General features: G+C 39.7%; 1 protein-coding gene across 1 annotated transcript in view; it reads right to left on the bottom strand.

The window, feature by feature from the left end:
- b3glcta (beta 3-glucosyltransferase a) overlaps nucleotides 1-26,771 on the bottom strand; it is a 52,041-nt gene that overhangs the window by 1,225 nt on the left and 24,045 nt on the right. Inside the window, exons 4-14 of the mRNA XM_079353958.1 lie at nucleotides 23,422-23,531; nucleotides 18,531-18,607; nucleotides 17,739-17,850; nucleotides 15,626-15,762; nucleotides 15,421-15,484; nucleotides 14,331-14,459; nucleotides 10,396-10,465; nucleotides 8,924-9,037; nucleotides 2,584-2,683; nucleotides 1,619-1,738; nucleotides 620-764 (exon numbers count right to left, since the gene is read on the bottom strand). Coding sequence (XP_079210084.1) covers nucleotides 620-764; nucleotides 1,619-1,738; nucleotides 2,584-2,683; nucleotides 8,924-9,037; nucleotides 10,396-10,465; nucleotides 14,331-14,459; nucleotides 15,421-15,484; nucleotides 15,626-15,762; nucleotides 17,739-17,850; nucleotides 18,531-18,607; nucleotides 23,422-23,531 — 1,178 coding nt within the window. The remainder of the gene's footprint in view (nucleotides 1-619; nucleotides 765-1,618; nucleotides 1,739-2,583; nucleotides 2,684-8,923; nucleotides 9,038-10,395; nucleotides 10,466-14,330; nucleotides 14,460-15,420; nucleotides 15,485-15,625; nucleotides 15,763-17,738; nucleotides 17,851-18,530; nucleotides 18,608-23,421; nucleotides 23,532-26,771) is intronic.

Raw genomic sequence — 26,771 nt, 5'->3', positions numbered from 1 at the left:
ATGTCATGAACATCAGACTGTTACACCAATGGGAATAGTCGTTACCATCAGTTACTATAAAACCATGCTGATCCGTTCAATATGACGTGAATGTGACATGATGGTGCATTACATCATGTCAGCAGAAAATACCTCCTGTTACACTCCTTTTTCCCTGTGTGGGTCCTTTTTCGATATAGGAGACATTACGTGACTGTCAGAAATGACAATTACCTCTGACTGAATACATGCTCAGATATAATTGCCTTTTCCAACTCAGCAGCTTCATACTATGAACTCTAACGTTCGAAGCTGACTGTACATGTGTGGTTTTGCGGCCTGCACATGCACATGCAATATGAGATAACATTCTCCACATCAGGATAGGAAGCTAGATAAAAACGAACCTTGAGCACAAAGGACTTATAACTCACAGTCGATCTGCTGCTCTGTATATTTAACACAATGACTGTTTGAAACATGTTTCTCCTGATTCCAACATAACATAAGTTGCAAAAAAATGTGTCTGAGTGACTGATGATGGCTTGAGTTTCGTCAGCAAAGAATTTGGAAGGTAAATAATCAGAGAAAAATATGTTCACAGAGAGAGGACACAAAAGGGACGTAGTGTGAATCGAACCTGGTGGAAGAGCGGACTGTGTGTGACAGGGAGTCCCAGAGCATTGAGGCACATTCCCAGCACCATGTCATCCGGAGCATCATCGCTGTAGCACTTACAGCCGCTGTCAAGAAGACGAACCACTGCCTCCCTGCTGAACACCATCCTGCAGCAACAACACAGACGCATCACAAACCCTCTGACGAGAGACATGGCACTGCTGATTTAGATGAAACTCAGAAGCAAATGTGAGAAGTGACCAGAAAATTGAATGTTCTTCTTCCGTCTGTCATCTTTAAGTTCATGCTCATCTCATTAACTCGGAGGAGAGTGCGACTGCAAATAACGCCGAGAGGGAGATGTTGTTTTCTGTGATCAGCAACAAACAACAATGATGTGACAACTCTTTGAAAGGGACGCAATTACACTTGAAAAAAACCAAAGCTGCCAAAAGAAATCGTTTATTGCCACTCAGAACAGTTTTTAGAAGATATCCCTTTTGAGGAAACTGACAGATGCAGTGCTGTTAAGTGTCACAGCAACTGAAGGGTCCCTAAATAGTTTTTCACACATGGCTCAGTCACAGATTTATCTTTAGTGCAGCTTTCCTCCTGCAATGACAGCTGACATTTTGCTTTCTGCCCACCTGTAATCACATTCAATAAGAGAGCTTTCCAAATATGTATCTCGTGGCTGGGCAATTACTTTTATAAATGTTTTCATGCAGTTAAACAAAATGCAGAGTAAGTATTAAGGACTCTCCTCTTTTTTTTTATCAGCTGATGCTGTCTGTCTGCTGCATTTCCTGTTTTTTTATTCCATATTTATGGACTATCTTCACCGTTACGTAGTCTACAAACCAACGTTTCCCCTCAGAGGGGACACACATTTTTAAGCTAAATGGAAATAGTTTATCTGTAAATGACAGATTACAGGTTTTCCATTACAGATTTCTTACTCCCACTGCTGTGTCTCTATCTTTTTTCATTATTCCCCAAGCATCTGAGAGCTGAATCTCACCCTCCGCCTCCTGTGATGTAGCTGTAACCGCCTTGGCTGAGGCCGTATCCGTACCTCTCTCCTAAACACACGGGTTCAGAGGGGTCGTAACAGCTCAGCAGCATCTGCAGTCTGGGAAGGCTGCAGAGAGAAAAGATCAAACTCATCACACTCTCATCATCACCATCATCTTCACACACACATGCCTGCACACTAAACATAAGAAACTGTCCATTTAGAGGCTGGGAAAACTGCTCTCCCTGCGGCACTTCAACCTCACATTTATAAAGTGAAGCCAGCTAGACTTTAATGTATGTACCGGGCTTCTTAGATGTTCAAGAGGATGGTAATATCTCTAAAACTCCTTTTCCCTGAATAGTTGTAAGGCTGATAGAATCTCTGGGCTTAAAGTTGTGAATAAATGCAAGTCAAACTAAAGGAACACTGGAAGTGTAACAGGGTCATATGGAGTTTAATTTCTCACACATTTGTTACAATTACAAACAACTCTTACAGCTGTTAGTAAACTAGGATGAGCACACAGTAGAACTTCAGTTCATACAGCCCACCTTCAATCGTTTTTCCTCTGTGGGTATTTCTATAATTTCCTCCCCTCCTTTTTTTTTACGATACCCAGGTGCGACACGTTTTTTTCTCCCTCTTGCTCATTTGTCATCCTAATCTATCCCCTCATCTCTCAGCATTGTGATTTTACAGAATAACAATCTCAAAGTGATTGCTGCTAGCTTAAAGTTTCATAAAACAAAGCTGACTGATTGTGTATAATTGTTCTATTTTCAGAGGAGCTGTAGCGGTCATTTTGAATGGCACTCTGCGTTTGTGAGAAGAGAAGGTGTTCAAACAAAGAGAGATCCTGATGTTAGAGAGACCGTCCTCTTTAACAAACACCACACACAAGCTCACCGCTTACATGAAAGAATACATTTTAAATAGTAGATATGGAGACACTGATGATGATAACGTACCTGATCAGTGTGTCGTCGTCCACAACAAGGAGCCACTTGGTGTTTGGGATAGAGCTGCTCAGAAATCTTTTTAGTATGGCGAATGTTTTCCCACAGTGTCCTGCAAATAGAGCCATGCTATCATTAGATGGGTCTGTTTGACTTGATCACATATTGACTTTATGCAGTTTTCTAGTTGACAAAGACAGATGACCCCGTTACAGGAAGAAAAACACACTTGGCATTAGCAGGTTTTTCCATGCGCACACACGTCTGGATACACACATGCATAAACAGGACAACAGCTGTGTGCCTAAAAGAGAACAGAACATTAAAACAGACCTTTATTTTCTAAAATACACCACATACAGTTGACGCTGTTTGTCATGCTTCTCTGTGGTTTATTACTAACTGTGGAGCCCGGACCCATCATTGTGAACTGTGGGATGGCCTTCTTTGTCCACCAGGATGGGACACTGGTGTACTTTTACCGACAAGGCCATGATCGGGATACTCCCCTCCTACATCTGCAAACTAAACACACGCCGCGTTCAGACGATCAGCTGTTGCTTTCTGTTTTGCCCGCAGAGAACTGGGAAAAAGGGCCTTCGTTCACTCTGCACCTTCCACCTGCTGCAAAAAGACGTGAAAATAACTTAACCGATATCTTTGAATGCCTTTGAATCCAGGCTGAGATCACATGTACTTGTAACAGTTATTTTTAACTTTAATTGCTTTTACCTGTTTTTTTTTTATCATTTTAATTGCTGTCTGTATCTTGTGAGTGTAACTTCAGCAGGACTCTCTTTAAAAAGAGGTTTTTTAACCTTTTCCGGATAAATAAAGGTTAAATAAAAAGAAAAAAAACTATTATTTCTCCAATCTTCTATCCATGACAATCTCTTGATAGGAGCCTGTTAGATGAACTTAAAAAACAGGGTTCTTATCACCTAGCTGTTAGGTCTCGCTCCATGTATCCAGCCCTACATATCCCATCACATAAAGGCATTTAGATTTCAGCATAATAAGCCTCTAAAGTTACAATGAAGGTAGCACATCTGAGCTGGAGGCAAAAACATGACTGAAAAAAGGGTAACGGAAAAAAAACAAATGTTTGCTTCTCATCTTTTCAACACAGTCACAAATCACAAGGCTGTGGCAACACATCTCTTTAAAATGTATAATAACTGAAATATAAGGATACCATCTGCAAAGACCTTAAAGTGAAAAGATGTCCCACCAAATGACCCTGAATTGTTTTGCAGTGCACAGAATTAAGTGAAGTATTTTCGATGGCAGAATGTGTCCTCTTGAGTTTTGTGAGCAGACAGGCAGGTGTCTAAAATTCTGACATCTCAAACAAATAATAAGGTATGTTTGGCATGACGGCCAGGGAGATCAAACTTTTACTGCGGCGTGTTTGACATGACTGCCAGATGGAACAAAATGTTCTGCCACCACCCGAAAACAAAAACAGTGACGCTTTAGTACAGAACAAACAAGAGGAACCCAAGGATATATACTCATCAGAATCCAAATATCTGCACAGCGTCGAGGCTGAAAGCTGAGACGCAGAAATCCCAGGTGGCAAGCGTCTCAAAGAATACTGAGGCCCTGCTGTTTTATTTATAAGGAACCCAGGGTGTTTTTTCTTGGTATCTGAATATAGAATAAGTAAGGACACCTTGAACCACTGACAGAATAAAATCCAACAACACATTTTTTGTAGAAGCCTAGTAGGAGGAGGCAAACGAGTGATGTTCAGGGGCCCAGAAAGAGTTAGTAATTTTCATTTTTTGTGCAGACAGAAAAAAAGAGATCTCGACACAAATAGCCTCCGAAGGGTTTTCTATCATCAGGTCTTCATTCTGTGAAACCTTGGAGGAGTGTAACACTTGACCATGAATAGTTTGAGTGCTTTAATACGAGACATTATTTCCATTTCAGGGACTTGCATCAACTTTCCCCTAACTTACTCAGGAATCCAATATGTATAACTTCCTACTTTTATTTTATAACAATATTACAGCTAACACTGGCTAGCTTTTACAAGGTTTCTCATACTTTGTGACGAGCAGCATAAAAACCGGGCAGATTCTTAAAGGGAACAAAGCCTCTCAACGCCATTTCATGTTTTTAAAGATCACCTTCTTCGATCTGTCCAACACTGCTTTAAAAAAACTCCAGTCTGAAACCATTTATCTATCTGACATCTATCCACCAGACCTTCATATCATACTTCCCAAAAAAATACCAACTTACAGCTAGTTAATAGCAGTGTTAGAAACAGTCCCTCACTAACAGTTGTTGCTCTTTAGAAAGGAACATGTAAAAGTGTATGTAAGTCATGTATGTTGTTTATACAGATGGTTCTCAAAGCTTTGAATAGCAGTACATGAATCAATGAAGTCAGTCGAAGGTGAAAGAGTGAAGTCTAATGGTGGTGATATATTCCTCACATACGGATGCTGCCTGACTGTTAATGAACTCTGAGGTCGTACTCAGACGTCATCAGCGTAAACCTCGAGTTCTTGGAAAGAAGCAGGGAGAGATTAACCAAAGAAAAAAAAAAAAGTCTGTGCCGATTTTGCTCAATTTTAATCCGATAACTTATTCAGCTTGTGGGTTTAAGGCACTGGGGAAAAGATAAAATACTTATTTTCATTTGACCTCAATCATTGCAGTGCACACCTATCTGATTTATGCAGTGCCTGTTCTTTATTGTGGGAACCTAAATGACTGGACTTCAGTTTAAAGATATAGTATAATACTCATTTTCTGTTCTGTTGCCATGGTGTTATTGATTACACTAATCATGCAATCCAATCAGCTCTAGTCATGCGAATCCAATCTTCTGTAGGCTGTTAGAGGCATCATCAGGGATCTGTTCTATTGACAGTTTGCAGTGTAACTAAACTGAGAGAAGATTTGATGTTGAGCTGCTTCAAACGAGACAAACTCCTGCTGTCTTAATGACGGACTGTGGATCCAACTCTTGTTAGCTCTCTGCAGAAAGTTACAAATTCTGACATGCAGTGGAAGAGAAGAGAATAAAAGAGAACGAGACATTTTCTGGATGATCTACAAGAAACAAATCAGACAACTCTGGCATCAAAACATACACAGAATTTATTGTCTGAGTGTTTTTTTCAGAGTAAGACATCAAACTTAGACCACAGCCACACCAGCTCTGGGTACCACGCTATACAGAGTGTCATGCCATACTGTAACTGTCAGCTTGGTGATGTGCTAAATGGGAACATAAGTGCACATCATCTCCTGCTCTGACACCAAGGTCTGTGTGGAGGGGCAAGTCTCATCACAAATATCAGCTTAAAATGCCTGCTCTGAAACCGTTTAACAGGCTGTAAGGTCACAACAGGAAAACATTTAACAATTCTCTTTACCGACCTGTTAGAGATGCAATAAGGGAAAACCTTTTATTAACTGTTCGACCAGCAGATGGGAAGATTTGATGTTTGCCCTCAAAACATATCAATGGAAAGGTCACAGGTTTACAGTTGATCAGGTAGAAAAAAAAAAAAAATCATCAATGAATTCCCATGAAAAAATTAAAGATGTCCGGCATTTCAGTGATCATTAATCAAAAAGTTCAGAACGTACAAGGCATATAATGAAAACACTACATACTTTGCAATAGAAATAGTCATGGTTCTATATTTCCCTAAGGGAAATTCCCTTTGTAAACTTTGTCACAGTTGCATTTATGGATATTGTTTAGGTTGTATATGAAATATTAAAAAACCTATATTCAGTACACGCAGGTGGACTGAACCACTAATGAGAAGACAATCAGACAATCAGTCACCGCAATACGAGAAACAGTTTAGAGATTTCACACTGACTACAAGTTAGGGGCTTTTTAAGATATCAATGTACAGACAAGTCTGGTTTGAGTCAAACAGGGTTCGACAAATTAAAGATGCATTATAAGTTGCAGAGCACTGAGGTGACCTGGGGGATTGTACCGCCGCCTTACTCGTCACACACCAGAACACCAATTTTACATCAGCTATGGCATCTCAGGGAGTTCTGCAGTAATGACTTAATCTTCGTGAAATGCATCAACGACTTCAGGATGTATAAATAGATGCGTGGTTGTTGTGATTACGGATATTTGCAGCTGTTGGTGCCAATTAACCTTCAGCAAAGGATCTATGTGCAGCCCTTGACAAACCAGCAGTCTTAGTCACAGCTTAAGGTTTTCTATGTGACATGATTCCTCCTGAGTGAGATTGAGCTTGATACTATTATCATTTTCACATCAGCTTTGAATCAAAAAATTAACAAACAAATAAACATCAGCTTCCTGATGGATTTTCTATGCTAAATATTAGATTTAAAATTGTATGTTTCCTTCTAGGAAAATTCCTCTAAAATAATAATACAGCATTGAAAGTTGGTGAAAAAAAACCGTACATGTACTTAAGTGTCAGGAGGGAAATGAGCTTGTTGTGGATATGTTAGAGAGAGAAAGAGGGGGGAAAGAGAGAGAGACAGAGAGGGGCAATAAGTTGTGGCGCTATCAACAACAGGGACGCTGCATTCAAGAACGAGGCTTGCATATCAACAACAAACTGGACTGATAACAGAGTAAGGTCGACTTTTATTGTTGACGGGAAGATCCCACATGTTCGGGCATGTAGCTGGTGGCAGTTTGCATCCATCACTGCCTAAATGCAAAGAGGTCACAGAAGACGTCCTTGTTAAACAACAAAGCGCCTGGAGACAGCTAGTGAAAGGCGGCTTGAGAGCCAACCTTGTTCAAAAATCTGTTCAACAACAACCCTAAGCACTCTTACAGTGGGCAGATAGTGGCTACAGCCCATACATCATCCTATTAAGCTGCTACAAAAAAGGTTTAAGGTGCAGTTTTGTGCCAACAGCCATCAGACTGTAAAATAATTTTCGCCCAAATGGCCTCTTGCTCAGGTAACCAGGAGGCTGAAGCAGAGAGCTGCTACTGTCTTCACAAAAGAACAGGGATTGCTTTAAACACTCATCGATGGACATGCTCAGACAGTCTTTATATCCTTATCTCAGCCATGCTGTGCATATCTCCTCGAAATGTGACCCTGATAACTCTTTTGTTCTCAATATACTTTAATGAAAAATATACGCACGGCATTAAATGTACAATGATGGCAGACAAACAGCCATTGTTTTTCTGTCTTTTTACAACATGGACGACGGTAATATACAGGTTTAATACATTAAGGGAGAAAAACAGACCAACAAAAAAAAAGTGGGGATGAAAAATTTCAGGGTTTACACTCATTGGCTTTTTTGTAGAAACTTGGAATACGTTAGCCTAGCCTGGCTCTGTCCAAGTATACAATATGAATGATAATTTATGGTTTAGTATGGATACTGATTCTGAACTTTGTGTCTGGTAGAAAGAAAAAGAAATAAAGTGAAGTATGTGAGGATTGCTTTATCTAACATTCTTTGTGCAGGAGCAATGATTTCCTGGACAGGAGGATACTGGACCTGGTCAAGAAACGGTTCAGAACATTCCTCCCATATAAAACCAGTCAATCTTAGAGGCCTCAGGCACACTGTGTTACCTTTCGACAGGTCAGTGCCAACAGTTTCTACCTGTTTTAGTTCTTGAAATAGAGCTGCTCCTGCTTCAGACTGTTACTTCATCTTTGACGCTCATTGATAGGTTGGTATCGGTCTTCATGTACAACTTTTGCCAAAAATGTTAGGTTAAGGTGTCTGGTGGTTATGAACAAACTTCAAACAAGTGTTGGCTGAACTTGTGCCAGATTATGTTCAACTCTGGGGAAAACATTTTATTGACTGAATGCAGACAGACCTGCAGTCCTTGCAGCTCAGCAGATGAGGTTGGCTGAGCTCCAGGTGAGTAAAGATGAAGTTTTTGGTTCTCGGTCAGAGAAAAGTGCCTCAAATTCAAGACCCAGAAAAAGTGCAGGATCATTTACCCTGGAGGTTTTAGAGATAAACTATCTGCACAATTACCTGCAAACTTGAAACAGATATGATAAAAAATGTCTCCTTACGCAGAGGATTGAATGACACACATTGCCTTGCCATAGTGCCATTTTGTGGAATAAACAAACTTTAAGACAAAAAGTTGGATTTCACTGCTGACTCAGCTACTATGACTCGCTTTAGTTTCTATTCTCCTGCAATGGGGGTGTTGATTTATTGTTCTCACCCTCTCACAAGGAGTTAGATTGGGGACAGCTCACCTTTAGTTTGTCATTTCATTTTTCATGTAGTTCCAGATATGCAGCGAACCCTGCACCATTACCCGAGGAACTGCAGTTGAAACTAAGGCTGAAGGAGTTGAGGCTGCAAAAGAAGCACTTACCCCTCTCAGTATTTGGCACCCCTAAATCAATGGTTGGTATCAAAGGATCTGCATGGTCACTGTAGTACGCTAGATGTAAGGCATCTTTTTCCCAGGTCTTCTTTATCACTGGAACTGAAGCAAAGGAGAGAAAAAAAAAAAACCTTGTTCACTGAGTTTTATATACATGCAAACATGGAGGGTGGACAGACAAATAGTTTTCATACAGAACTGAGTGAGAAATATATCTAGATCTTTCAGGTATTCTGTGGTGACACAAGGCATGGACCCATATGTGTCAGAGTTTGTTAAATCAACCATATATGAAAGAAAATAATAAACAGAGTTTTACCAGAAACACTCTTTATAGTTTGAGCACTTACATTTTACACTGTGAGCGTTTTCAGAAAATAAATAAATAAATATGTAACTTCCAGTTTCTGTCAGCTTCTACTTGATGCAGTCTAACACAAGGGACCTGCAGCCTTCTGACCTTTTCTTTTTTAACAAAAGAAACAAACAGGAACACAGCAGACCACTGTATCTGTCTGTGTGTTTTCTTCTCTTTATACACACTCTTTCTTAAAATACATTTTAAGCATCTGTCTCTGATTTAATTCCAGCCATCAACCTTTAAGGTTTTCTTTCAGACAAAACAAGACATCGAGAAATGTAGAGAACAAGAAATGTGCAGCAGCAGAAGATCCAGGCTGTTTTCAACCCTCAAAGATCAACAAAACAGAGCCATGGTGGCAAATTGAATCCTGAGAAATCCAGCTGTAGCAGCTTAAGAGTGTTTAACTTGTTTCTGTATCAACGACAATCTCTTACTGGATGAATGAGCGTTTTGTTCTCTCTAATCACTCCAGATTAGGAGATTAAAACAGCTTTAGACTGAGTGCCATTGTAAATGAAATGTGATGCTCTGTCATGTCTAATGGGTATTGATCTAAGCTAACCTTTGATACATCAATCTAATATTCATTTTCATCTTGTCTACCTTTGAAACCGACAATGGCAGCTTGGCAGAGGAAATGGTAATTAAGGTAATTAGTGTGATCACTTTGCGGGATATCCTTTGAGAGCAGTGAACAATTTGTCTGATCTTTTTGAAAATGAACCCACTACCTTTTTATACGGTTCAAAGAGAAGCGGCCTGGTGCCAGGTGGAGCTAGCAAATTAACGGCTAAACACCCATAAGTCTTTGCGAAACAGCTGCAGGTTGGTTGGCTGTTATGTCTCAGGCATTAAGAAGAGGATATAATTTAACAGGTCAAGATTTGTTTTTGTAGCTTTAATACTGTTCAGTCTTTTCAGATGTGAAATTATGCAGTGGCAGGTTTTATGATGGTAATGAGATAAACCTCTTCATCGGTCACTGGTGTCAAAGGTAAAACAAATCCATTAAAAGAAAACAAAGTACACAAACATGCTGATTTAAGAGCAAATGTGCATCTGTTTTTGATTCTGGAAATGTGGGCGCATGACTCACCTCGTTCACTGTGAAACTTCCTACACGTTTTCACAGCAACAAATAGATCTTCTTTATTTACAGGCTCCCCCTTTGATGAATAAAATAGGGGACATAAATCAGTGAAGCACTTGCAAGAATAAACAGAACAAATCATATTTAATTACAGCAGGATCAATATTACATGTAGCAGAAAGGTTAGTTTACGCAGACATGAAGCTAGAACTGAATATTTTTGTTGATGGGCTGACGTCATTTTGCCCTCTGGTTGTCTTTGGCTCTTCTTATTAAAGACCGCTGATTACTCTGAAGCACAATTAAAACACATTTTCTAAATGTAAAAAAACTCATTGACACTGAGAGAGATAAACAAAATTATAAAGATGGATTATGAATATTAATTTCAGTGACATTTTTGATTAAACAACAAATGCGATCAATAAAAGTACAAATAAAATTATTATTATTTTTTTTGATGTTACAGAACTATAATGAGTCCATTCAATCGAATGAAATAATGGACTGGACAGACGTATTGCTCAGTGAGCGATTGTTTGCAACATTCCTACCCGCACACAATCTGACTGCAGTCTTCAACAAACTAAAGATAGTTTCCTTCTTGTATTAGGATGAAAGAGTCAACATGGACTACGACGTGATCCGATGCTCCTCTCCTACTCTAAAAGTGTGGCTGTACATGTTTGTCTTCTTGTTAGACACGCCCAAAGTCCAGCTTGCTGTTACTGTTCTTAATAAATCGGCTTTTTTCTTTTTTTATATAATGAAATAAACAAAATGGAACTGCTCATCTCGTGTCTTTTGTTTCCAAATTCAGACAAAGAGGTTTCCTTCTCTTTGGCCAAAACAGTCACAAAAAAAGATTTCAGACAGAATGCATTAAAGATAGATGCTACATCAAAATGTCATCAGCTGCTGAGCAAACCATTAATTTTCTATAAAAAAAAAAAAACACGTATGATAAATGAGCGGTAAAGTCACAATTTCCTGGCATAATGATCAAGCCTGAACATCACAGACATTAACATTACATTGACTGATGTAGCTGAGAGTTATTTTCATTATTTAATTTATCTTTGAATAATGATCAGAATTTTTAATCAATGTTTTGCCTGTTTTGGTGCTTGACATTGTTATAGATGATTGAAGTTTAAATGTTGCACTAAACATAAAAAAGTGCAAAGTTTAACATCCAACAGTTACACAGCAACATTATCTTTCAAAATCGAACCTGGGCCACTCACTTTGAGAAACTTCAGGCTATTCACATGGGGACACAATAAGGCAGGTAAGCTCGGTGCCCCTAAATCTAAACTGTTATAACACCTGGTCTCCAAAAAATGACTGAGGGAAATGTCAGTTCTTTAGCTGCTAATGCTTCCTGTGAATGTCTACTGTTTGGTGTGAAGCAAATTGTGTGATTTTGTGAGCTTCTTAGCTGAAAACAATCTGCCTGATGAGGCCAAAAAAACAACAACTTTGTGAGCAGTGAGAGAGAATAAAAAGAGTTAAGGTTGCAGGCACACAGCGAAACAATGACCCGAAATTTACTGTGCAACGTTTAAAAAGGTCAAGCTGCTGCTGATGAGGCGATAATCCTTTTGTTTCATAGTCATTTGATAAATTCAGGTGATCATAATATTAATTAGTTGTCCATGAAATCATAAAGTAGAAAACAATGGAGAAACGAGAAAAAAATGAGTTCACAGCCACACAGACTAAAGATTAGTGAATAAACACAAAAATGATTCATCACACTTAGTTACGGTAGGTTAGCTTGTTAGCTATTCTCACCAAAAAAAACCAATACCATAACTAATTATATTTTAAAGTTAAGTGTTCAATATCTGTCAGCACCAGTCGTCCCTTAAAAATGGAAACATCCAGGACATCTGACTGCACTGAAATACTGACTGTACAATAAAGCTAAAAGACATTTGCATCATGTTGCTTCTTGTTGTCATCTCTCTTCTTGTCTATATAGTTAAAAAAAACTCTTTACATTTTTAAAAACACAGACTCGTGTCTGATACAAACTGAAGAATCCTGAAATGTTGAAATGTGCAGCGTACAAAGCGGAACAACAGTGTGTTGCCATTGGGCATGTTTTGCTGCTTTGACTACTTTGTATATTGTCCGCCTTCACCTCCTTCAATCTGTCCCTCGAGGCTCCTCATTCTTTGCAGCCTTTGGGCTGTGGTGGCCCACTGGGCAATTTGTGGTGTGACTGTTTCCCTCTCTTGCTGATTACGATACGTCCCCTCTTGTTTTGTGTGAATGGGAGCCTCTCCCTGAATACTTACTAAACTGTGACCTTCATGCCTCTACACTGGTTGCTACAGTGTTTGTCCTGTTTCTTGCTGTTTTCTGAGAGGCGTTTTCATTGAGAGGGAAAGTACAAGAATATATCTGACTATATCAGACACGTATCTTCATCAACACAACAGGAAAAGGCAGTACGTGAATCACAAATAAAAACATCCGACTGGATTCTCTTTACTAAATCTAAGAAGGGAGGGAAGAACAATCAGAATTGGGACACTTTCAGCTTCAGCTCTGGCATCTCAAACTCATCTTGCTTCGCCTGCGAGCAAAAACTGATCCAGTCTAATTTCTTCCCAACGTTATTGATGGTTGTGAGTTGCATGTTAGGTCAGTGGCTACTAGCTAAAGGCTATGTGAAGATCCGTTCACAAACAGAGAGCATATATAACACTAAATCTGTCAATTATTCTGCAGCAGAGCTTCTGTTCATTCAATATATCTACTGAAGATGGTGGAGGACAGGATGTACACTAGAAGACTACACTCTGACTCTTACGTACTTTGTGACTTTTTCATGATGCGTTTCTCCCACTCAGATAAACGCTGCTCCAGTGTAGCCTTCAGAAAACTGCCAATTATTTCTATCGAGACTATTCTAAGAAACCACCCGGCTCCTGGACATTTCTCCCCTGCATATAAAAGCTAGAGTCGTATCGTTTCTCTGGATTACCTAGTAAATATGAAATGACAGGTGGGATCATTTATGAAAGATCAATACTCATTTTGTTATAAAGCCTTTAATCCGATATGAGAGACGAGAGATATTCAATGAATTGTTACACATCACTGTAGCATTAGCTGCCCTCTGTCTGAGTGGTATTACCCCTCTTAGTTTAATGTCACTTCAAAGATCCAGTACTAAAAAGGTCTCTTCCATCGAACTCATATAGATCAGCTTGTGGTGCTTAAAGTCATTAATGTCGTACGTATTTTTAAATTTGTAGAATCTAATTATTTTTTTGTTGCTTGCTTACATTTGAAACATGTAGTACCTTATCTTCTCTATCTTACCACACGTTTTTATATTTGAATCAACTTGTTATAACTTACTGTATTTGACCTTGTACGATATGAAACTTTAAAGAAAAGTAAAAAAAAACATACCCAGAGAAGGTGTGAAAAAGTGTTGTGAATACGTTCTTTCTCATACTTCTTTGTCGTGTAGGATCTCTGCCTGAAGCATCGAGTCGATGCCTGTCGTATGTAATAGTGCTGTACAAAAACTGTTGACTTGACAACAAACAAACTCATTCACATGCAACACATATCCTTAAGCAACATACGCTTTAATTTAAACCCTGAAAAAAATATATGTGGATGAGCGAGCGTGTAAGGTGGCTCACGAAGGAGATAACGAGGATGCAAAGAGAGCTGGTTCGTCATCAGCTGTGGAGGACATACATTTACATACGTTTAGTCAGAGAAAAGGATTAACCCTATTCTTCCTTTGTTTACACTTTAAGACGTCTTATTTTTGCTAAATGCATGATGGTCAATTAAATGGAGTGAGAGAAATTGCAACATTCAAGGATGCTTTGCATTTGTTGCTGCAAGGCCTAATATTACGAAGACAGCTGACAACAAACTGATGTGCAGACAGAACAGATACTCACACACAATGGAGGCCCACTCAGTGCGGTAGCACAGTGGCTGGTCTGAGGGGAGTCCTCTGGCTCGGTGCACAGCTCAGGGACAGCAGTGAGATGTGGACCGTTCCCATTGTCCCAGATATACAAGGCAACCTACAATAACACAGTCAGATCTTTTCAAGTGTACAAGCAAAGACGAGGTACGATCCGTCAGACATTACTGCTTTATTGTAAACATAAAAGAGGAGAGGTGAAACGTCGACAATGCGACTACTAGCTCTCAGAGCACAACACATTCACAATAAAAAAAGAACATAGAAGATAAACAGGGGAGGTGAAGAGGGAGTCCTTTAGAGCTGGTGCGCGACTCTTTGAGCATAGCAAAATAAAATCTAGGATAAGTTTAAGTATTCTTCGGGGGAAGAGCCAGAAGTAACAGTAGAATAAGTAATGAGGATGGTACAATCAGTGCCTTCTGAATACTGGAAACTGTCTCAGAGTTAGGCACAACAGAAACTGTGGATGTGATGTTTTATTGACTTGAAGAATAAGGTTGTCCCCTTGGAGAAAAATTAGGATTAACCAAATAGCAATGTGCACTTGAAATATCCTTGTTGTGTTAAATTAAGAATTATGTTTGTAATGTGGTGTTTTGATGCAAAAGAATTTGCAAAAAAAAAAAAAAAAAAAAAAAACATAATTCCATTTAAACCTCATAAGTACCTCATCAATGTTTTATACATGCAAATTTTATACAGATTAAAAATAGATTCTCTCGGACTCAGCTCATGCCAATTCGAACAGAAGCACCTTTTCCAGGCTGATTCTGATAACGCTGCTGCTGCTGTGTTTACCCAAAACCCCTTGATGCCTCCCAGACTGGATTTCAGTGATAAAAATAAGAGCCTCAATGCCGGGCCACGACAATTCTCTAAAGTAATGAGATTTAGCTTCCAGGTTAGATGGATTCCCTGCCTCCAGTTCTTGTGAAAATATATGATGGTTGGTCCTTGTTGAATAAAGTGTGACAAATAAGAAAATTGTCGTAAAATTGGAAGAAAAAACGGGATCCTCATCATCACTTTCTAAACGGACTGGCTTGATGTTATCTTACCTCATGTTTCAGGTCAATGGTGAAGTCAGATTTCAGTGGTTCATCTTTCACTTTTTTTGCAAGCCTGTTAAAGAAAATGAAAGAGCGTCTTTGTCAAAGCATGCAATCAAGACAAAATGAAGCCTTAAAAAACAGGAAACACTGCTGTGTTATGAACAAAGGGCTCAATTTTACAGACACCAGCAGATTTAGTGCATATTCTCACCGAACAACAAGCGGGATGCTCAAGGCCCAGGCAGCAGCAAAGTCTGGATATTTAAAGACAGAGGGATTCTCTGCGAAGGCGTAGTGATGGATGATGGTCGACTCTGCGTCGTGGAGGGGCTTACCAAGAAACCACTCCTGACAAATGAGGAGTATATGACAGGATGTCAGCATGAGTACACGGTACACATCTCTTCACATTTACACAATTTAACATGACCGTATCACTGTGAAGTTTGTAAAAGGAAACACTCTGTCATCTGGTGTCATTTGGTAAAATGTACAAAGCACTTGTCAGAAAACCTTTGAAACTCTTTCTGGTGACTGAGTTTTTCACCCGCTGAGAAAATAATGAGATTTCTTAATAGCTTGACTTGGATTAATAGACTAATACCGCTCTAATGTGTGAACAGTAAAGAGAAGACAACTGGAAGCATGTTTCACTGTGTTTCCCCCAAATGTTGCCATTTTTCTTTTTAATACATCTGGCGCTGTCAGGTTGTATTGTCTCTACCTAGATTACTGCCAAATAAATCTGCAACAACTCAATAGCAATAAGTAAATGGACTGTCTTTAACAACATGAACAATAACTTTATGTTCTGCCAGGTTATTGACATCTCAATTCACCATAAAATAAAGTCATATTTAAACTTCGAGTGCAAATTTCACACATTTCTTTCCCCACAAAAAAAAAAAGGCACACATAGCGATGCTTACAGTAAAAGCTGTTGTCTTTTAGAGAGCTGGGTTAACTGAAGTGCATTTTAACACATGCACTTGCCAAAGATGATGGCAGCAATCATGTCGCCAAGGGAATGAATCAACAGACAGGAGCGCTCTCGAATGAATAGTTCTAAGATACACATTATGATTTGATTAAGCTGCCATTGTAACACAGGGTAAAACAATCATTAAACAGGGAAAATTAACTGCTTCACTTTTGAGCATGATTTTACTGTCCACAGCTTTCATGGATGCGACTGGCCAGATAGTGAATGTGAGAAATGCATGATTCATTGTGAATTCCCCTCTGAGAATACTGCTGTGTAGAGTTCTCACTAAGTGTTACTTTATGTTTGTGTAAAGCCGTTTAACAACTTTCAAATGGAGGAAAGTAATACAACTTTATGTAACTGCTGCCAGTGGGCAATTAAGGAAAGGTAATTTTAAAGTGTAAGGTGGTTTTGTAAATAGCAGTCACTTTGAACACTATTTTTTCTCAGTAATAACAAAACACAGCCAGCCACACTGACAACACCTGAGAAAGAACGTTTTGCTTCAGGGCATGCTGTAATGAATCAAATCAGAAAGTGATGTATCCATTGTCTCGTCCTCCTCCTCCTCCTCAGGATAAGGTTCATAAGTCATTCACACAAAAATGAATTTCAATTTCTGACTTGGAAATGAATTATCAGGCTGCAGGGTCTACGCAGTCTGAAATGAAAGTGAAAAGGTTTCCATTACTTTAGTTATTCTGGAGAGATTTTGTGACGCAGACCAAAGCTAACTTTAGTGTTTACTGTTAAACAAACAACTTACATTTTTCTTCAGATAACCCTGTCAGCTTTGTCTCATACCGTTTAGCTAATGGCCCTTTGGCACATAAAAACCAGCTTTAAGTCATGTTGTGGAGGCTTGTCAACAAGGACAGAGAGCAATGACTGCCATATAATGCATCAGACTGTGCCGAATATTCAGACTACGACGTAGAAACACATTTTTAATGAAAAAAAATGTACCGCCTCCAGAATAAGATCCTGCGACTACTGAGTTTATCATATGTTTGTATTCGACCTGATGTACTAACTCTGAAACAAGAAAAATATTTATCATATTATGAGAGAAGAAACAGGCCTTAAAAAAATGTCTACAGAAGAGAGTGTCAGGTGTGACAGGCTACTTTGAGAGCTGGCAGCAGCAGCAGAAGTGCCGGAGCCAAAATGATATCCTACATCTCCTGACTGAACCGGTAAGTGACTAAACCGGAGCTCCAAACAGGAAGCTCCAGTACCACTGAAGAATTTGGCTCTGAGAGAAGAGAAAAAGAGAGAGAGAAAAAAGACAGATAGAAAGATAGAGAGGGGTGATTTCAAATAAAGGTCACATACTTACTTTATTTTTGTCATATTTTGCAAGAACTTGAACAAGTTTAGTCATCTTCACATTTGTTTCCTCCTCAAGAAACACGATCCAGGTTGAGTTTTTCCCAAAAGAGTGTGATAAGCTGAGGACACATCGAAACTACACTTAAATAATAGAATACGAATAAGTGGAACATCACCATACACAGACAAACTCTATAAAGAGCCTTTCCCCCCCCCCCATTTCAGTTGTCTGAGGAACTCTCTCACTGAGGCTTCTGACCCAGTCAGATCAACTACACACAGTTTTTCCCCTGAGGGCAAAAGACAAAAAAAAAACATCACAAGCACACAGGCCTTCAAACGGTAATGACTCTGGCTTCTTTTCCTGATCTGTGTCCTAAATCTTTATGATGGAGGAAGAAAAGTGTTAAACGTATTTTGCGTTTTTACAAAACAATTTATCGAACACGTAGCTTCAAAAAGGCTCATCATGTAGATGACTGAAGCTATCGCGTCATTATAGTGCCATTCAGACGACAGCATAACTGCAGTAATTGGCTTATTGTCACAGTTACGGACACATTAGGAGGGTATTTATCATAATGTGAAGCAATCAATCACAGTAATTGTCTGAGAAACAGCGTCCAAGCAATGTGACGCCTTCAAATGAGGCTGACTAAATGTCCTTAAACCAAAATATAACCTATAGAGTCTCAACAGCAGGAAGACGACGTGTTTCTCAAACGTTATCGCCATTCCAAAACATAAATCATTGGTTTATCACATGCTCATTGAATGGAGTGAGCTCAGGGATACTTACTAAGGCAGCAGAGGGAGCATACTCCAATCTCCCTCATTATCTGATAAAGTGTGAAGAGGCAAAAGCACCGGCGGTTTCTGAAAGAAACAACAAAACAAAACACTAAGACAGTGAACTTTAATTACCTTACAATGGCTGAACATAGTGGAAGACAATCAAAAGAACTTTTCTGAAACAAAAGACCCCAGGGTGGCCTGGTGTTTACAGAGGCTGTCCTCTCAATGGAAGGTCAATGGTTTGATCAATGCTAATGAGCCACTTCTTGGATTTAGCCCGTCTCATAGCTTTACTTACAGGACTCATGGTCCTGCACGTTAAGCCTTTTAAATATTTATCACATAAAACCCTGCCTTAGAAATAACCCCTTTGCTGCCCTGGCTGCTGCATTTCATTCAACATGTAACCATCTCCTGCACTCAACAGAGCCATGCTGCTCTCTTTTCATGCATGTACAAAGGAAAATGTTTCCTCTTTTGTGTTTTACATTTCAGACTGCACTAAAAAAAACATTTTCAGTGGGTGACAAGCTGGTACTGCATGAAGGCCAGCTCCTCAATGATTAATTTTGTATAAATGAAAAAACTGTAAGTCCTTTATTCTTTATTTATGTGCTGATGTCACAGAACAAACAGTACATGCTGTCTGTCTGTCTGTCTGTCTGGATAATTAATGAGAGAGATCGATGATACAAGCCTTTTTCCTTCAATATATTTTTTATACACTGGTGTTATCCTTCAAAACCAATATTGCCCTTGGGGTTCCTGCTCTTGTTCATCCTGACATCAGGAAATAAACTGATAGCAGAGCAGATATATTGGTGGAAAGGAGCTCAGGATATTTCAGCACATGCACAGTGCACACAATCCCTTTCTCAATAAGAGAGCTCTGCTTCATCTGAATTCTCCGTAGTGCAGGCAGCGAGTAGAAGGTGTGTGAGGAGTGTTTGAGCGAGCCAAAGCTACACACCGAGAGAAAAACAAAGCAGCAGTGCGTGTGAGCCTGTGGTTCATTACTGCACGGTCCACTCATCATGCAGGAAGTCAGGGGGAACAGCCTGCTCCCAGGCTTTGGCTCTACCAGCAGCCTGTTAACTTTCAGTGACATGTCTGACACTGTTTACACTAATTTAACCCTATTAGTCACTGAGGTTTGTTAGCTCTCATCGTATCTGTGCTGTATCTAACAGCATAATAACACCTAGAATATTCTGACTTTATTCTCGACATTTATTCCATGGCTGCAGTCAGAAGACCATCACTTGCTGAACAAAGGAGCATACTCTTCGGACAAAAATACAATCTGAAAAACTACATTTTTGCTTCGAGCAGCTATTGAAATTCTTGTGATGAAGGAGGCATTCAAGAAGAAGGCGAAATCTTTTATGGCAATTGTGTCGAAGCTGTAGACCTATAATCAACAGAAGAGAGCAGCTTCTTACATGCACACGCTTGCAGCAAACCGGATCCTGATTGCTTGGTGACTTGGAGGAAGATGGGGGTCACTGAGACCTGGCTGCAGTGGAGGAACAGGAAATGTAGGAGGAGCCTGAGGGGAGGCTAGAGTGGTTTTGACAGGCGGCTGATCTACCTCCAGTGATGAGCAGCAGACAAAAATGACCTTTTCTTATATGGCCAATAATATATGTTCATCACACAGGCTCCTCAAGTGTAAGAATTGTCAATACAGGGGTTGTAGATTTGAAATAGGCCTGCAGGATATAAAAAATGTGTCATAGGATTTTTGAAGTGATAAAACTTGAGTGCATTCTTTGCAATATCTCACAGTTTTATTCTTCACGTATAACACAACACACACGTTTACAAAAAGCCTCTCCTGAATCCAAAATCAATCACTGATCAGTCAGAAAACTAGCTTCAGCTTGTCTGACTGCATCAAAGTGGCGTGGCAGAATGGTCATGACACCCTCTTCAAAATGTAAACAAACTGAGACAGATAGAGTGGTGCCGGTTCACATTAAATCTGTTTTCTTATTTAATGTGATAAGTTCAAATTGATTGCAAACGCTCATATCTCCATGATGATGACGTTTGTTTGTTTTGCGTCCCCTTAAATATGTTGTAAATATGCATCGCAGTAGATATGAGCATAATCTTACATAAAGACCATCCAAATGTGAAACTTGATTCCTGGCAGAAGGGATACACAGGATGTCTGTGGATAATGACCACAGAGATCAATAGGGATCATACATGAGTTTGGATCAGATTATAAATCATCAACCTTCATTTACAACACTGAGCACAGATCTGGTTATTTCCTTTCAGACTTGCAAAAAAAGGCCAACCAGACACAACCAGAGAAAGAGGGTTAAACCAAACCTGAACCTGACGAGATAGCCAACGTTACGTCCTTTCTCTCATGTTTCTGCTGTTTTTTGGTTTTGAACTGTTTGAAAAGACTTCCAGATATTAAATGGCTTTCTGCAAAGCTTTCTACTTTTATATAGCCTAACAAACCGTACATCAAACGTGTTGTACAGCTACAAACTAAGCAAATCTCTGCATGATACGTCTTTGATCTTTCCTTTCTCACAATCACCCTCCTTTGAAACAGCTGAATGTGCGCCTGCGGGTGTTGTGCCTTGGAGGTGGGAGTGAAGCGATGGACGGCTGGTCCTAACTCATGTTCACAAGAGGAGGGAGTGGGTGGCTGACCAGTTGGAGAGTTTTAATTTTAGCTTTACTCTCTAATTTTAATAAAGGATAGGAGTTTGTGTTCTATTTGTTGTTGCATGTTTTTTTTCTAGTGTGCCCTAAATCCTGCTGTTTTTACAGAGGCTGGTAACAAATAACAAAAAAGCTGAGAAAAAAAAGAGAACTGGAAAGGAGACTGGATATAACAATAAATAAATAAATGAAAAGTGACATTGAAGGTTCTTAAAAATAACAAGCAAAAAAAAGCCTTGGCTCTAAAAGCAAAAACGAAAGGTATAAACGTTTTACCTCCAAGTATATTGGGCAACAGAAATGTCAAACATAAATAATCTATTTTCTTCCCTCTGTTTTGCATTTTTCCTTTTCTATATTATGCAAATGGCCTTTCAACATGCACAGATATAATGTCACTATTTATTCTATTTTATTTCAGTTTGAAGTGAAATTGTTTTTTTTCCCTCTGATTTAATGAAATTGAAATCAAAAGTCAAATTACAAAGTACACAAAAAAAGATGTAAGGACTCTGGTTGGGTGAACAAATTGCACTCAGTGAGAACATCTTAGGCTAAAAGCACTTTCACTCAGACTCTATCAGCATCTCGAGTTTGATTAAGAGTTTTTTGGGGTCGTACGTCTTTTTGAAAATTTTCAAACCTTTACTTGCTCTTTAGAAAGAGAATGAAAAGTCTTAAATTATTCAGTTTATGTCATTGCATGCTTGAGATATTAATACGTTGAACATGTCTGAGTTCTTAAAGGGATACTTCACCTGTTGAAACATGAATCTGTATTAAAATTGAGTCATATATGTAGTATAAATGTGAAATACATTTTAAAGTTGGTGCAGGCCACTCCCGCTGAAGACACTGTGCTCTATTTACAGCCGTCTATACGGCCGTTTCCCTCAACTGATTTCAACAAAGATTTCTTCCAGAAGGAATTGGCATCTTAGTGAGAGCACAGACACCACCAGTCCACCCCAGCTCTGGCAATGAGGTCCCGCCCACTGATCCTTCATAGGTCTGTAGCTTCAGTAGGTCGAAATCATGAGGAACTAGAGATGTAGTTTGAGCCCAGCTGCTAACCAAAAACAGCCTCCGATGACGCAAACATCGTCCAATGACTGGTTCAATCATCTAGATATGTAAGGCAACATAAGAGATCCACATTGGCCTCTTTAGACTGAAAACACAGAGCACACCGTCTTCGTCTGAACAGGAACATTTTTTAGGAGTGAATCTACTTTTACATTTTAAACGAAAACAAATATTGCTCATGCATTACACTACATAACATCAGGCACTGTAGACATTTAATGAACATGACGCAGACAACATGTTCAAATGTTTTTTCTTTTTCTCACCCTAACAATATGAACAAATTCTAACTGAAAGCACTGAGCTTATGTCCCTGCAGAAAACACATATCCTTCTTTCCTGCAGCCTTTTGGAGTATCTGAAAGATTTCTGTGATAAACAGACCATGAATATTATAAAATGCCTTTGGATGATTTGATGAAAAATGTAACAACAAGAGGCCAAATGCAGGATGATCTGGAGAGAGGAGTCATATGTAAAAGCATCAAAGCTGTACACATTTCCTGAAAACACATTTTTCTGTGAGAGCATGATTGGCTGTCAGAAGGAGCTGAGCATGTTGCATATTTTAAACTTCACTTTTATATCGATAGACTTTAGTGTGCTGGAAAGGTTGAATCTGGAGGGTAACATAAATAATTCTTCCCAGCATCATTCAATATTTAAAATGATGAGACCTGAGTAATAGAGGAACAAATGGCAAATATGTCGAAATGATGTCTTTGGTGTTTTCAAATCTTCTAACGTCTACTTCCTTCTGAATGTACAGTATGTCCAAATTAAAACCTGTTAAAGTTGTGGGTTGGTGGGAACTGAAAAGCCTCAGAGCGGACCCCATTCGGCAACACACACAGCTAACACCAACTGTAATTTGAAACATTTTCCACTAACGATTATCAAAACAAGCTCAATGCCCCCGAGAAACATGAAGGATTGTCTTCTTTGTTTTTGTGTTTTAAGAAAGTGTAAGGTCCTTTCAGGAAAAGAGAAAAGAGCAAGAACAAAAAATGCCATGAAAAAATGAAAAATCTCTCTCTGACTACAAAATGAATCAAAGTGCACTGTTAATGCCAAAAGTAGAGCATGTGTTCATGAGTGAAAGGTGCTAATTATCTTACCTCCGTGAGACTGTGAGCCTGCTTCAGTAGATCAGCTCTCCGTCTCTCTGCCTGCCTCTCATGGAAGGAGTTGCGTTGACTCTGGAGGACGAACACTATCTCCCTCAGGTCTGGTGGAATACACAAAGGACAGAGTGTAGAAGAGTGCGTGTATGCGTGTGTTTGAGTGTGTATGTGTGTGTGGTAGAGAAAAGGGATCATAGCAATCGATGACCTTCTAAGACCATGATGAGATAAGAGACACAGTCAGAATAACTGAGGTGTTTTTTCCTCATCTCCATTATTGGCCTGGTGATAATAATCAGCGCATGAAGAGCTTAATATAGTCGGGGAGAGAGTATGTAAATGTCAGAGCCTAGACTGTGTTACTTAATAAAAGATTAGCAGTCAGAGAAGTCGCCCTCTCAGGTGAAAATCTGCAGAAAGGTTGACACAAACCAGCTGTTCACTTCTGCCTGAGCTGCATTGTCAGTAAAACGCAGTAATGTCACTGCTTATTAAGGCCAAGGTTAAACTGGAGCGACTTGCTTCAAAAAGTCAGTTTACAACCAGATAATGTCCCCACTTTAATGCTGCCATGGCTGGAACATGGGGCTGTGAAATTAAGTCACCTGACAAGAGCCATAAACGGCAGTTCCTTGAGTGTCCACTCGAGGCTGGCTGCAAAGACAGCTCAACTTGATGAGGCAATTTAAATGTCAAACTTGATATCAGAAATAAACTAATAACTGGTTTCGATTAATATGAAGAGTGTGGAGTGGTGTTAACCCTTAGAAACCGACGATCACACCAGCATGATCATCAGAAGCGATCTAACGTCTACGTCAGGGTCGACCAACCTGTCAGAGACTCAGAGCCACATTTCTAACTGTGTGATAATTAAACCACTGCAGTAGAAGGTCATTCTGTGGGAAGTGAGATGGTAAACTTGCTTCTTCATTAGCTCAGGAATTAGCCATACGTTTGTACATTGAAAGGTTTGGATAACTTGGTCCTCCTCTCCAGCACAACACTCATATCCAAATATGTTCCAATTCCAGCTCCAGTAAAACCATCATGGTGGGTCCCAGTAACCTCAAAGCTGAAGGCAGTAAACCAATCCAGGTGAAGTCAAAATGTCTGCATCCATCATTTGTACAGTCTAAGGTCTGGATACCAAATTTTGCTATTGAACCAGCCAGCTGCAGTGATTCTTCATGTGAAATCCATTTACAGGGCAGCAGTAGTGACACAGCTCAGTGAAGAATGACATTGGCTGCACAAACAAGTCCACATAAAGCCTGTGGCTCTCACGACCAGCACAATCAACACTCGACCAAAGGACCAAAGGGGAAGGGAGTGAAAAAAAAAACAACCTCTTGTCATTTTGTCTTTGCCTCTGAACAATTACATTTGACATCCCCTAAATCCTGTAAGCTGAACCCTCGCATCAAAATCAAGCTTTGTAGCACTTGGCTCGAACCACTGAGACAACAAAAAAAGGTTTTTCAAGGATTTAGAGTTGAGAGTTGGGAACAGCTGTGTACAGAAGGTGTGACGTAAAAAGAAAAGCAGTGGACATGCCTGAGTTTTTCCTGCCGCCAGGCTGCTCAGACAGTTAACAGTGATCAGGAGTGGGGGACGTTTTTCCTCCTAATTTGAGGAGAAACAAACCTAACAGGCTTGGTGCCAATAACTCGCACTTGCCTTAGACACTTTAATTAGCTCCTCAAGTATTTGCAGGGAATATAGTCATAAAGGGGTGTACCATGTCATAAATTATGATTACCAGGAGGAGTTTTTCCCCATGAAGCTTTGCTGACTCAGAATGTTTTCGTGTTTCAAAACATAAATAAGAACGAGCCTCTGCTGACAGGTCCATAATCTTCCCATTGGACTAGTTGTGCAGAAGCAATACAGCAAAAAGACGGGCTGGGCGAGTGCTGACAATGGCAGGATTAGATGGATTGCCTCCTCCTCGATTACACGACTTGATCTTTCCCCCCTCGGGGTTCAGATATCAGCAGAGGGGTCAGGGGTAGACACGATTTCCTCGAACAGTGTCTCTGTCAAGTCTTTTTAATTAAGTGTAGGTGGGTGTGTCGCTCTTTTTGGCTCATAACAAAGATCCCATTGATCGTGGAGGAGGACTGGTGAGGGGGGATTAACTTGAAAAATATCAGCGTGCCCTCCTCCCAGCAGATCCAACCTCAGCTGAGCTAAGCTCCGAGCACAAATACCACTACACCACCTCTAAATGTCCTTCTGCTGAGTTTGCTAAATGAACAAGTGCGTGTTTGTGCATCTGGTTTCACATTAAGCAGTGTACTTTAAAGCCCCAGGTGAGGTAACATTCTCCTGATACTGCAAAGTGCAGCAATAATAGCAGCTGCATGAGACGAACAGCACATTCAGATAAGCAGTTTGCCAATCCCTCATTGTGTAGATAATGTGTACCCTATGTCAAAGCAGAGGAGAATGAGGGGTAAAAAAAGAAACTAATTAAGACTGCATTCACTGGCCTAGGCTCCGCGCTAATGGGTTTCGATTAATCATCAAACAACGGGGAGAGAAGGGGAAGTCTTGTTATAGCGCCCTTCTTCACCACTACCATTCCTGTGTCCTTCTCCTTTCACGTTAAAATCACCTTTGTGCACTCAAATGACAACAAAGGCTGCCAACATCTGGATGATAATCAACTCATCTGCTTTAGCTGTACGTCATACTGCGGGTATGTGTTTTTAGTTATAGTGTTTTTAGTTGATGGGTTCGGGCAAACTAACTAAAAATAGGAATTAAGAGCTCCAGCTCATACTTACTTTGCTTGGACATTAAAGATTATGTGGGTGAAGGAATGTTCCAAGAGGTAAAGATGATTGCTTCTTAGTCGGTATACTTTCTAAGTGCTGCTGAGGCATAACTCCCGTTAAGTGAATTTGTTAATGTCATCTGACCAAGAGCCAAAACAAAGTGTACATTTTTATTGTCTTATGTCACGGAAAGTTTCCTTTTTGTCAACCTGAAGTTTGCATTTTCTGGTTCCGTTGACCTCTTACTTGTGTTTTGTTGGGGTCATTTGTGTCTTTATTGAATAGGACAGCTGAAGAGAGATAGGAAATACTGGCAGGAGAGGGAGGTGACATGCAGCAAAGGGCCATGGTTGGATTTGAAACCTACAACTGCTGCGATGACAACTATATCCTCTGTACATGTGGCACACACTCTAACTTCTGTTTACTTTTGTAGGTAACACTGAGACATCCGTTTTAAATTGAGACTATTCAAATAGCACCTGAAACTACTCTAAAAGTGCAGTAACCAAGCTCAGCATTCATTACCTCTTTGTACATTCATATTTATCTGTGAATTCA

Source organism: Symphodus melops, assembly GCF_947650265.1.
Source record: "Symphodus melops genome assembly, chromosome: 10".
NCBI lineage: Eukaryota > Metazoa > Chordata > Actinopteri > Labriformes > Labridae > Symphodus > Symphodus melops.
The sequence above is the reverse complement of the archived record's forward strand: the minus strand, read 5'-3'. Positions and strand labels throughout refer to the sequence as shown.